General features: G+C 36.6%; 1 protein-coding gene across 7 annotated transcripts; it reads left to right on the top strand.

Annotated features, from left to right (window-relative positions):
* Positions 1-671: 671 nt before the first annotated feature.
* Positions 672-12,382, top strand: LOC115446567 (transformer-2 protein homolog alpha). 7 transcript variants are annotated; one of them, XM_030173271.2, is made up of 8 exons: positions 672-854; positions 971-1,104; positions 5,257-5,416; positions 6,193-6,321; positions 6,698-6,870; positions 8,540-8,587; positions 10,417-10,544; positions 11,976-12,382. In XM_030173271.2, the coding sequence occupies exons 1-8, from the start codon at positions 840-842 to the stop codon at positions 11,999-12,001; spliced, it is 813 nt and encodes a 270-aa protein (XP_030029131.1). In that variant the 5' UTR covers positions 672-839; the 3' UTR covers positions 12,002-12,382. The 7 variants fall into 7 exon arrangements, with proteins under 7 accessions (XP_030029131.1, XP_030029128.1, XP_030029132.1 ...); XM_030173268.2 differs by having other exon boundaries at positions 5,245-5,416; XM_030173272.2 differs by having other exon boundaries at positions 5,245-5,416; positions 11,674-12,382.
* Positions 12,383-12,747: the final 365 nt, after the last annotated feature.

Genomic DNA, 12,747 nt, shown 5'->3' with positions numbered 1-12,747 from the left:
CCTAGTCGGGTTTCGGCCACGGCGGCCAATCTCAACGGAGATCAGCCAGGTACGCAGGATATATTATAGTGCCCAAGTGTGTGCGCAATACATAGATGCACTCTCTGTTCCTCCACTCTCATAATACGATGAGACGGCAATCTGACATGACCGGAAAGAGATCAGGTGTAGAACCAACGGCTTTACGTGCTTTCCGAGGCACAGGGGTCCACACCGCCAACTTCCTGACTCCGAGCTGCGACTGAATAATGTTTAAGATGAAAAAACCCAGTCACAATTATTTTGGCCCGACCCGGGATTCGAATCCAGGACTTCAGCGCGGTAATCGTACTTGTACCGTGTACAATTCCAACTCCGCCACCGAGGCTGTCATGTAACTATATATCAGCGCGGTAAAAGGGGGAAAAACTAAACTGCCGCACTTGGCAGGTTGAGATGAAATATGGTACTTATGATTTATTTTTTTTAGTTACCTTCTCTGCGGTAATAGAATATTTGGATAACGTATTTTTTAAAATAGGAACAGATGCACGAAGTCCTTTCTAGTATAACTTATCTCTCCTCAATGCATACATATACGCAAGACTGAATTTTAGATGAGGCCCGGCTTGACTACCGGTTCTATCGATCGATATTATTTTTACCATTGGCAATATAATAAATTACGCTTTCGTTTAGTTACTGCGGCAACATCGTTCAACGCCATTTTGTTTTTCAATTTTGCGGAACGCTTGGTGGTGTGCTCCGTTCTATATATTTTATTTGAACTTTTCCTGTGTAATTATAGATTGAATACGTGTTGTTTACGTTTTACTCGTTTATTTATCACACCGGGCACAATGTCTGATCGAGAGGTACTATTATTAACTATTGTCCGTCATGAGCTTTGATCGCATTCCCGCCTCGTGTTTTATTTGTCGGTTGCCGGATGCTATATTTACTGATCGTCGGCTCGCTTGGGTGATTTCAGAGGAGCCGATCGAGGACCCGCAACGGTTCGCGCGAGCCGGTGCCAAAGCCCCCGGCGATGTCCAGGGGCCACAGCAGAAGCCGGTCCAGGACGCCGCCCCCGCCAAAAGCGTCGAGCCGAAAGTATAGGAGCCCGTAAGTTTGCTTCTACTAATTGCTAACACGTACTAGAATTCGCATTTTTTAGGTTTAAAATTGATTATTAATGAGTTTGAAGTGTTTTTTTTTTTAATATATTTCTAACCTCGCTCCAAGGGTATTGAGCGTCCGCGCGGATTGCGCAATGATGTCATTTACATACAGTATCGTGTATTTAAATCGAAATTTACCCGTAATTATCTTTTGAGGAAGTTAATTCCCAACGATACATGCACGCACTTTGCATGTGTATTTTTTATGCATTAACAATAGTGAGAAAACTAAACAAATATTCTGGTAACGTCCACAATTTATGTTAGAATTACCTTGAATTTTATGTGAAAAAAAAAAACTGAGAAGGCCAGTATGCATGCAACAACATTGTGATGTAATTTTGTTTTTAAAATATGTTATCACAGTTTGTAAAACTCGCTAAGTATTATAAGGGCTTTATTTCCAACTATCATCATTGTGGGTCTGCAGTGGGATACAATATAGCAGTATTCCAGCATAATGTAGGTCACCATTACTTTTCACAATAAGGACATTTGTTCAAAAGATTAGTGTGTTCAAACAAACATATATTTCAGGAAAAGTAAATAATTTTGTAACCTTTAAGACTTCTAGCAGTTTCTAAAACAAATAAATCACTAACTTCAGAAATGCCAATTAGTTAGCAATCTTGAAAATTCTACGTCTCCAATTTTTACCTTGGCTCTGTGCACTATATTTCTTAACTTAAAATATCACCTGATAACTATTAGTATAAAAAACATATACCGTCAATAGTTAATAAATTATTGTGCTTTTCTAGATTTCATCATAATTCAGCCTAATTGTATCGAATTGCAAGGACTAATCATCTCATGTCAGTCGAAATTTAATTGGACCTCATTCCACTTAGCATCAGATGCAGCGGGGTAGCTTTACCTTACACAAAAAATAATAATTATAATATGCTACTGATTAAAGATAGCCATTTGAAAATTAATAGTGTTTATAAATTCAGATAATTTGTATGTTTCTATTATTTATGTAATCAAAATGCTGTAGTATTAAAGGCAATTTCTGTAATACTAATAACAAATCTTCAGCAGTATAGGCATAATTAAACAATAATCTTATCATTAATTGTGGCAATAACAAAAAAAAAACATAACAATGTTTTAGGCATTTGTATGCCAATATATTTCCAGTAAGATATTTCCCTTATAAGAACTACACTGATTATATTTAATGGCTCATTTAAATTATCAAATCATGTATTCATCTCATGCAGATTGAGTTGTGCGTATGTTATCATTTCACCATTATTGTTTATGTCTAAACAATATTACATCACAGTGATTGTAAACGAGTCTTGTTATGTTATGCTCAACTATTCCAAACCAAAAACCTAGCATGTTAATGGAATTAGAACAGTACAACAAAATGCATTCTAATTTATGAGATGTATAAAATATAGATAGGAGGAAAGTTTGCTTAAAGTTCATTCCAAATCACTCATAAAAAATATTGGCCACCTTTGACTCACTGCTCTCTTGATTACCATGGCAGTATAGTAAATAAAATTTACACTTAAAGTCTTTATTAAAGAGCTCTCTTTTCCATGCAGGTCAAATAATAAAATGTGTGAGTGTTTGCTTTGCAAATTCTGTGTAAAGTCAAATAATACAATCTAATACAAAAACCACTGTCAACTATGTTCACAAATTAATGATAATCAAACAAGTACCGTCTGTTTGAGTTGCTTACATGTTATCTGTACGAAACAGGGCTAATAGTAGTCGTAAATATCGATTGAATCTACTAATATATAAAGATGAAGAGTTTGTTTGAACACGCTAAACTCGGAAACTACTTAAACAATGTTGATTTTTTTTTTACTTTTAGAAAGCTACATTATCTGAGTGCTATAGGCATACCCCCTTATTCATAGACGGTTTTTATCTAAGGACAGAGCAAAGCTGTGATAACAAGTCTGATTCTCAGTGCTGACGGCATGGCAGCCTTCGCAGTGCGTAGACATAGGGCCGTTGTGATTGGCTAATATTGAGATACAACTTGAAACAAGTTGGCTGTCAGATAAACAAAGCTGAGAAACAGACTTGTTATCACAGCAATGCTCCTTAGATAAATAATGTCTATGAATAAGGGGGTTACTTTTTATCTTTTCTTTCGTCTTTCACGCGAGGGGCGCCGCGAGCAAAAGCTAGTATTGTACATAATTAAAAAGTTGGTCCATAAAGCTAGTGACGCGTGACAGATTTATCGATTCGAAATTGTTTGCCGGTGCGTTCCATGGCGCGATAACAATTGTTGCCGGTTGTAATATGGTAATCGTTGCATGTGTACTGTCGTTTTTTTTAAACATTTGAATGTGAATAGCTCGCTCGTCTGATGTTTATCGCCACGCAAACCAATACAGTAGCAGTGACATGGAACTTGGAAATGCAGAGTACTCATGGCATAATACTGCGCTCATATGTCTGATCAATTTCTAATACTATTCAGGAAATAGGAAATTGCAAAAGGCTTTAAAAGGGTTCAAGTAGTTGGTCCCTTATGCCTAGCGACTGTAATTTGGCATGCGAGCGATCTACCTTTTTAATGAGGTATACCCGACTATACTATACTGACCGCTGCAATTAACCGCGTTCAAAATTATCATACAATGTCAACACAAATCGGCATATTATGTATACAACGATAGGAAACACGATGGCATGATCTTGATAACAGTTTATTATCATTTTGTATAATACTGGAGGCCTAATTTAAATTAAACATTGTGTTCGTATATTTGTTCGCGTATTTAGCTTAGTAAGCTGTTGAAGTCGGAAAAAATAAAGTATGGCTAGGAAGCTATAACAATTCATAATGTTTTATTCAGGCGCAAACTACAAAGTAACTGGATATGAAATTATTTCCGTAATACAATACATAAATGCGCGGTTTCGATTATGCATGCATTGGTCGCTCATTCAGGCGAGTAAAGTACATAATGTTTATATATTATATAGTATATTTAATTGACTTCAAAGGAGGTTTATCTATTCGTCGTTACTTTTCAAAATGTTTGTTCAGCAATATTTTTTCCCTGTGGTGCAATTTAAATGAGTCTGTTTGCGTTCGATTTTGTCTAGCTTCGTAATAGTATCATTTTAATTTAATTTGTATAGGACGTTGCATTCAAAAACAAATAGGATTTGATGATTTTTGTTTTATTAAGAAATAGTGTTTTGTGAAATCGTTTTCCAATACATATTTTTATAATCTCTTTGTGAAGTTATCGCGGTATGTCTATCTATGAATAAACAAATCGATATTGCCATGACGACGACTGCATGATACGTCGTGAAACGAAGGTCTGTGTCCCGAGAGGGCCGTGACGGCAAGCAATGTGGGTATAATTGGTGCTTATAATCTTTAGTTCTGTGACATTGTGTGTAACCAATAATTTACACTTATACTGACAAGGCAACAGTTCGAGCTGCAGTATGAATGATAGTGAAATTGGCTAGAGACACATTTTAAAACTACCTATCAATTCAATTTAACGAGTATATTGGCACTCCAATCTACTCGTTAAATTGTGCCATGCAGTACTTTGTGCCATGCAGTACTTTGTAAGTCAATGTTCTTATTGCCTTCGTAACTGTCAGGGCAATCGTTATGCCTGCGAAGACGAGTGATGGGGTTTGTAATCCTGATGTCCACATCACCATACATATATCTTCGCGTGTAGTCTGGACTACGTTAGTCGGATTTATTCATCGACGTTTGAAACGCTAATTGACTTAGCGACATTTATTTCCGAAAAATTTTGACTAAGTTAAAAAAAAAAAATGAAAAATGCTGCTTTTAAATATGTATGAAATTTCGTGTCGCAAAAAAAAAATGATGCTAAGTCAATTAGCCTTTCAACCGTTGACATATGTATCGAATATTGACATTACTCTCTTGCCTATGGAATAGGTTTTGCACTGCGAAAAATATCCACGCGGTCCTAAGAATAGTACGCTATACAAACATGCGAACATCTGAAATATGCTAGTTGTCAACAACCGCTGTGCATATTTCTCGCAGTGTTTACCCCCAACCCCTCAAGTTTGCTAACGGCCAGTATACATGTAGGACGCCCTGCAGGTCGCGCTCGCGGTCGGGCTCGGCGCGGCGCGGGTACCGCTCGCGCTACTCGCGCAGCCGCTCGCGCTCGTACTCGCCGCGCGGCTCCTACCGCCGCTCGCACTCTCACAGCCCGATGTCGTCCCGCCGTCGGCATATGGGTGACAGGGTGAGACTTTTGGTACATACACTGTCTATTATTGTCACGTAGTTGCGGTATTCCATTGGTTCGTGTCTGTCTGTTGATGGGGGTGTTTGGGTTCCGTAGAGTTTTTTTTTTCAGAGACTGCCACTGATATAGTTGGCGGCTTTGAAGGAGCGTGGCGGAATCCCAAACCAAACTATCAATTTATTAATAAATTCTGTTACCTTACGTGGCAATCGTCATGTAATGTATTTAAATTATTAACTTGCTGTTTGCATATTGGCAGGTGGTTTTTATGTCTTTCGCTTAAAACATGTGTTACAATTTAAGGGTACTGTTGCATGGTAAATAACATGTTATATACCGTGAAGTATGACCGTGCCCTAAAAGGTTTAAAACGCCTGTTTGAGTGAAGCCATCTGACATTTTGTTCTTAAAATATTCTATTGCATAAAAAAATACAGAATATAAGTTTCGAGTTTGTCTAAATTTGAAACTTATAAACCAATGGAATTCCGCAACTCTGTGGCGTGAGACAGATGGAACAAACATTTTTTTTTAATTACTATTTTTAATATTGTTGATAGATATTTGTTGTAAAGTTTGAATGTTGTTTTAGTTACGAGTAACATTAAAAGTAAATTTGTATTTATGTAAATTAAATGTTTAAAAATAAATATATTGGCTTGTAGATTATTTTCATTAGTTTATTGCATTGTTTTTGAACATAAATGTTTTAGTCAGAAACCAGGAAACACATAAATAACTCTTATTAACACCCAATTACACTGCAACGGCGGCGCGATTTGCAGGAGAACCCCACGCCGTCGCGTTGTCTGGGCGTTTTTGGCTTGAGCCTTTACACAACAGAGCAGCAGATCAACCACATCTTCTCAAAATACGGACCCGTGGACAAAGTGCAGGTCGTCATCGATGCTAAGGTTAGTTGGCAATATTTATATATATTTTTAAGACTGTATTCATTTTATATAACACGTCTGATTATGAGATGCAATTAATTCAAATTGTACAGGTTTTATTATGATACCTAAGGCCTGAGATAATTTGAAAGCGTTTTTTTTTCTCGCGGCACTTGGCTCATAAAGTATATGGAAATAAGTATGCTTTTTAAACTTGGCGTAATGTACTCAAGTTATTATTTTGGGTCCCAAATGATTTATTGAAGTTTATTCGTGCATCGGGCTCCATAAAACATAATTTGCCCTTTAAAATGTTCGGCGAATATGAACCAAAGACTATTTCGCACAACGATACAATTTTTTCCCTAGTCAATACAAATATGTTATTTCCCAACAGACCGGTCGTTCGCGCGGCTTCTGCTTCGTGTATTTCGAGAACCAGGAAGACGCGAAGGTGGCGAAGAACGAGTGCACCGGTATGGAGATCGACGGCCGCCGCATCCGCGTCGACTACTCCATCACGCAGCGCGCCCACACGCCCACGCCCGGCATCTACATGGGCAAGCCCACGTGAGTACCATCTGGACACACGCGAGGATAGGAGATACGTGACGACTCTATAGATCGTGAATTTGATCAGTCCAGGGGAGTTGGGGCATGTGGTAGTAGGTTATATAGAGCTTTTGGAGAGGCTTAGATTAAAATAAAAATAGGCAGAGGAATAAATTTAAATTATTGCATTTGATATATTATCATGTGCTATCAGACAAATTATAATTAACAGGTACTTTAAGGCAATTGTAATGAGACCGGGAAGGAAAACAACCCGAAATTCATTTGCCTAACGGAAATCGCAGTAAATTATATCGTGGCACAGTAAAATAATATGAATAAATTACGACTGAAGTTCCCCCCAATCATATAAAACAAAATTATCCCCCTCGGTAATAGCCTGATTCGCTCCTGTCACGATTATCGTATTTCGATTAACTGTTTGGGTTTATCAATTTTAGTGTACCTTACACCAGGTGGCACGATTTGGGGTGCGGGAAACAACAATTTAGGGGATCCGAAAATTATCCAAGTTTTTTTTATAATAAAATTATTTATATTTCCGATTGGATTGGATGAAAGCTTAGTTTCTTGATGCGTATTAAATAAAGGAAATATGAAAGAAATGCTTGCTTGGTTTATTTTGACCAATTTATTTTTATTTCTATGTACAAAAGGTACACATCAGATTTTAATTTAATAAAAATATTGATGTAGTTTTTCAAACTTGCAATACATTATTCCATGCATATTATAATTTATGCTTATAAAATTAATTGGAAATCGGTTACATATTGTTTTTAAGGCGTGGCTATCCTGCTACATTATCGCGCGAACGAGTCGCGTGCACAATGAACCGTGAACCCTTTCCAATATTACCATCGCATGTTTAGTATATTCTAATACAATGTTTGATTTATCAATAATACATTATCTACTCGAGAAGAAATTTTTTTTTATGAATCAATAATTTGTATAGATTGCAGTTGCTCGTTGAATTAGATATTTTACACAACTGAATAAGGAAACGAGCTCGTTGCTCGTCTGATAGCTTTTGCCTGCGGATCCGCCCGTGTGAAACCCGGGATGAAAGTAGCCTATAGCAATCAGGAGTAATGCAGTTTCCTATTAGTCAAAGAATTTCAAATACAATTAAGTAGTTCCTGAGATTAGCACGTACAAAACAAACCCTTCCGCTTTATATATTAATATAGATTAAAAATTCCTACCAACATAAGAAATACATTCATGAATTATTTTATGAGTGACCCTAAATGTTGGCAGATTAATCTGTAAGCAGATAATGGGTGAATCGATGTCAAGCTAAATCGATTTACTAAAGGCCTGTTTACACATTACTATTATACTTATGTTCTTAAAATTCTACAAAGTGACGATAATTAACATAGTATTTAAAAATATCTAGTACTGCATCAATACAGAATTTAGATGAAAGTAGGTACAGTTTTAAAGTTTTTCAGCATATATTTAACTTATAGCATTTTGAAATAAAAAATATTGTGATCATTATGGTGTAAAAAGTTCAATTTCGAAATATGTCAATAATTAAATTAATACTCATTTATATGAATGTCTTTGTCTATGGATTTGGGCAGCAGTGATTCAGTTAAGTCTCTAAGATCTAGTTATGTTGGACTGTATAATGTACTTTCTATGTTATTTACAGCATCAGCAGCAGAGGTGACAACGGATACGACAGGCGTCGCGACAGAGAGTAAGTATTCATCCATACATATAAAACTATAGCTTATAGGTTATTTCACCCGCGAAGACGCGCCCCACCATCTTTTGAGCGGGTGTCGCGGGGTAAGGGGACTCATACAAGCTTTATCCTCGACCCTATCCGTAATAGTGTGTGTGCACTCGTGCTACTCACGCGCATTATGAGCGATTAGGGAAAATAGTGGGGCGCGTCTTCGTGATAATGTTTTATAGTATTATTAAAAATAAAAATATATCATTAAAAATAAAAATAAAAAAAAAAAATAGTTGTCTATACATGACGGAAACGTCTGAACGAATATTAATTCAGAACTATGTTAGCTGTAACTAAATAGGCTACGAAATATTATTACGAGAGTCTCCATAGTGTGTATAACATAGTTGCTAGCATTCGTTAGATTGCTAGTATTACATACTTATTTATGCAGAAATTATGTAAATATTGGCATTTAAATACTAATTAGTGAGAATCTTGGGTTACGCTTTCTAATATTATATAACTTGTTTTCTAGTCATCAGAAAGAGCTATTCGTCTTGACCTGTAATTTATGCTTTAGAGGTGACCAGGGACCTAATTTCAGCTTAAATGGGTATAATATCATAAAAACAAACGTTTGATATTCATACTAATAAAGTTGGGATGAAATTAGTTTACATTAGATTAGAAGATAAAACGCTTTTTCGCCCGAACGAAAGAACGAACGAACCTAGACATAGGTCTATGTCGTGGATGGTCGGCTATAGAGCCGACCATCCCCGGTCTCCCCTTATAACTATCTTCAGGAATATTAAGAGAATTATTCTATTATTTTCCTTGAGATTTTTAAACTTATAAAACTCTAATACATTTTTAACCGACTTCTTATAAGAATATCTCTAAGTTACAAAGTTTTAATAATTTGTTGTGTTCATGCGTTTATAAAATTCCACATTTAATAGAAGAATTATTTAGCAACATTTCATATTAAGTCACATGGTGTGTTAAATGAATAGTTACATATGTAATTAAAATATTTCCATTATAATGCAACAACTATGTAAATATAGATGCTATGCTAATGACTGTTTTCGGTCGACAAAATTTCAATTCATTTACATAACAAAATAATACAAATTCAGTAAAACTTGTCAAATAATGCTATTATGAGTTAGTTTGAAATTTATTTTACTGAATCATAGACAATTCTAGAACAAGTCTTTGAAATATATAGTTGTTTCCAATATTGGAAATATATAAATATCATTAATTCCTTTTTACTCTGGCAAGTTGTTATGTAGTAACGTTTTGTATTGGTTTTACGAGCATGCGTTTAATCTCGACTTTATGTGATTGAAAATAGTATTGGCATTGCAAATAACAGGATTATAAGTATTTTTGTTATGCTCATTTAGATAGTGTTTATAGTTGTTTAAGCGTAATTTTGGTATCAGTCTGGATTCGGTATTCTAACAGGCTTAAATAATATGAGGTTTTTCAGTGGGTATATCTGTACATTTGGTTGGGCACCTAAATTAGTATTTGTTTGCAAATATTCTTCCCTTTGGGTGGTTAGATTAGGTCTTATAAGGTAATATCATTATTCCCGCGTTGTTATAAGGCACTTTATATTTGATAAATCGAGCTTTTGTGAGCACCAGATAGTACAGTGAAAACCGGTTATAACGATGTTGAACAACTAATCTGGACGTAATATCTGACAGTTATTAAAACACTATTTTATAACTGTCAGATATTACGTCAAAACAGTAATTTGTACGTGTTATTTCACGGTTGGTTCCGTCCACGGTGCGCAGTGCCTGTAGCGTGTGTTCTGTCCGCAGCGAGTACTACTACCGCGGCGGCGGCTACCGCGAGCGCGACTACTGCCACCGCGGCTACCGCCACCGCTCGCCCTCGCCGCACTACCGCCGCGGGCGCCGCTACGAGCGCGAGCGCTCCTACTCGCCGCGTAAGTCTTACTATTATAACGACCGGTAGGCGCCGCGACACACCGCCACACCGCCCGGCATACACACGTGTAGCGTGGACACACCTCAACAAATAACTGTACACTACCTTCCCTGACAAGGTCTTACGACTGTACAAATAAAATCTATTACATACTTGTGAATTATTTATCTAAACATGTTTGTTGTAATGTTTTGCTGAACTGCGTCCACGTGATGCTCATGTCTTGCCGTTACGTGTCGGGGGTTGGCGTGCCTCGACTCGCACACTACTGTGACGAAAGCCTAGTCCAAACTACGTTAGTGTTTAGTCGAGTAGTGGGTAATTAAATTACTAAACGTGTTTGAACATCTGAAATGTCTTCGTGTAGTATAGATAAGTTTAATAACTAAATTACTTGTTACTTGTCTAAAATACTAGCGTAGTCCGAACTGGGTCTGAGTGTAAATGCTTCTGATGGTGCGTCTGTCATGTCCGGCCACTGGATTCAAACGATGTTTCGTACAAACGAGACCCACGTACAATATTGTATAGATATTTAATTGAGTATATTTGTGTAGAAAATTTAATGTAATCATAATTAATGTTAATTGAACACCATTTTTGTGAACAAAATTAAAAAATTCGATGCGATTGGATATTTAAAACTAAATAAAGTAAAATTGTAAAACACGAATTAATTGGTGCAATGTTTGTGTCGCTCAATAATATAATTTTATAAGATTTTGATCTATGTAAAAGTAATATTTTCTTATACACTTTTGTCAGTGTGCAGCAATATTTAATGTCTGTGTGAGTTGAATCCTTGTAATTAACATAATTCGAGTGACTTGACGGTAACTTGTATGCCATGCCAAAGATTCTAATATACTACACCCCATGTTCTCTTGCAATAGTCGTGATGGCATTCTTTAATGTGATGATAATGTTTGGTAGATAGGCAAAGGTAGATTTATTTAAATGTAAATTAGTTTGTAAATTTAGCGTAAGTTTGTAATGATAATTGTCGTGTTTCCCCACAGCATACTGCGTAGTGCGTACGCGTGATGCTGTGGAGAAACGCCGCCATATTGATGTTTGCATTTGCTGTGTCCATAATACATATGTCACACCCGTGTTTGAATTTCCAGGTCGGTATTACTAAGTCCGCGATGCTGCCGACATCAGAGTGTAGATAAACACAAGTCCCTTGTGTGCACCGGCTTTGTAATGCATTTATACTGTACCTGTTGAGGCCGGTGTAGTTGTAACATTGTTATAATTTTATGATTTGTTCTGAGCGGCGAGCTCGTTTATGTTTGACACCACGTTGGATTGGTTCTAGTTGTAAGTTAGCAAGTAAACGGCCCGCGAGGCCTAGACGCTAGGATGTATTGTTAGCTCCTAATAAAGATAACATTAAGTCTAATATTGATTTTGTTTGTTTGAAAAGGTATTGAAACAAGAAGTAAAGGATGAAGTTCCTTGAAACTAACTGTGTTGAAGTTTTGAAAATGTTTGCATTGAAAAGTCCTTTCGAAAAGCCGGAGCGGCCGGTGGCGTGGAACGAAGGCCTCGGTTGTCGAAGCCAAAAGAATATGATCGGGTTGCCCGCTTTGTAGGAAGCCAAGCTTTCAAGATCCTCCGAAGAGAGAAGTCTCGCGCTAATTGATCATATTCTTTATCTTCCGACTTTAAAGCAGTATTTCATTTGACACGCGTCGCGTTTCCAGACGATACTTACATAATATATCATATGTATCGGATGTATTGATTTGACGTCATCACGGTATATAATTATGATTATCTTAGCCGTAGACTGTGAGCGACTTGATAATAAACAATAGTTTTGTAACTTCATTTATGGTACTTGTTCATTCGTAACTCTCCCACCTGGTCTCTCTCCATTATCCTTTCTGTAGCAGGACGATGCTTGAGAATGAGGCGTTTGACAAAAATATAAAGCAGAGTGAGAGCTTACAGATGTGTTAACACTAACGGCAATATTTCAATGGTTCTATATACATTGGAATTGCCGCAAATCCTGTAATGTTACAAAGCTTAGATGTTGACTTCTGCAAGTTTTCTTGGTAATTTAAATCTCTAAATATTGAACCATTGGGTTTGCATATAATAAGCAACAAAAAGTTTCATACCCACGGCAAGGAATTACGAACTATCTTCGATAATGTAATACGCAAAATAATTTTTACCAATAACAAAAA

The sequence above is a fragment of the Manduca sexta genome, chromosome 14 (genome assembly GCF_014839805.1).
Source record: "Manduca sexta isolate Smith_Timp_Sample1 chromosome 14, JHU_Msex_v1.0, whole genome shotgun sequence".
Classification (NCBI taxonomy): Eukaryota; Metazoa; Arthropoda; class Insecta; order Lepidoptera; family Sphingidae; genus Manduca; species Manduca sexta.
The sequence above is the reverse complement of the archived record's forward strand: the minus strand, read 5'-3'. Positions and strand labels throughout refer to the sequence as shown.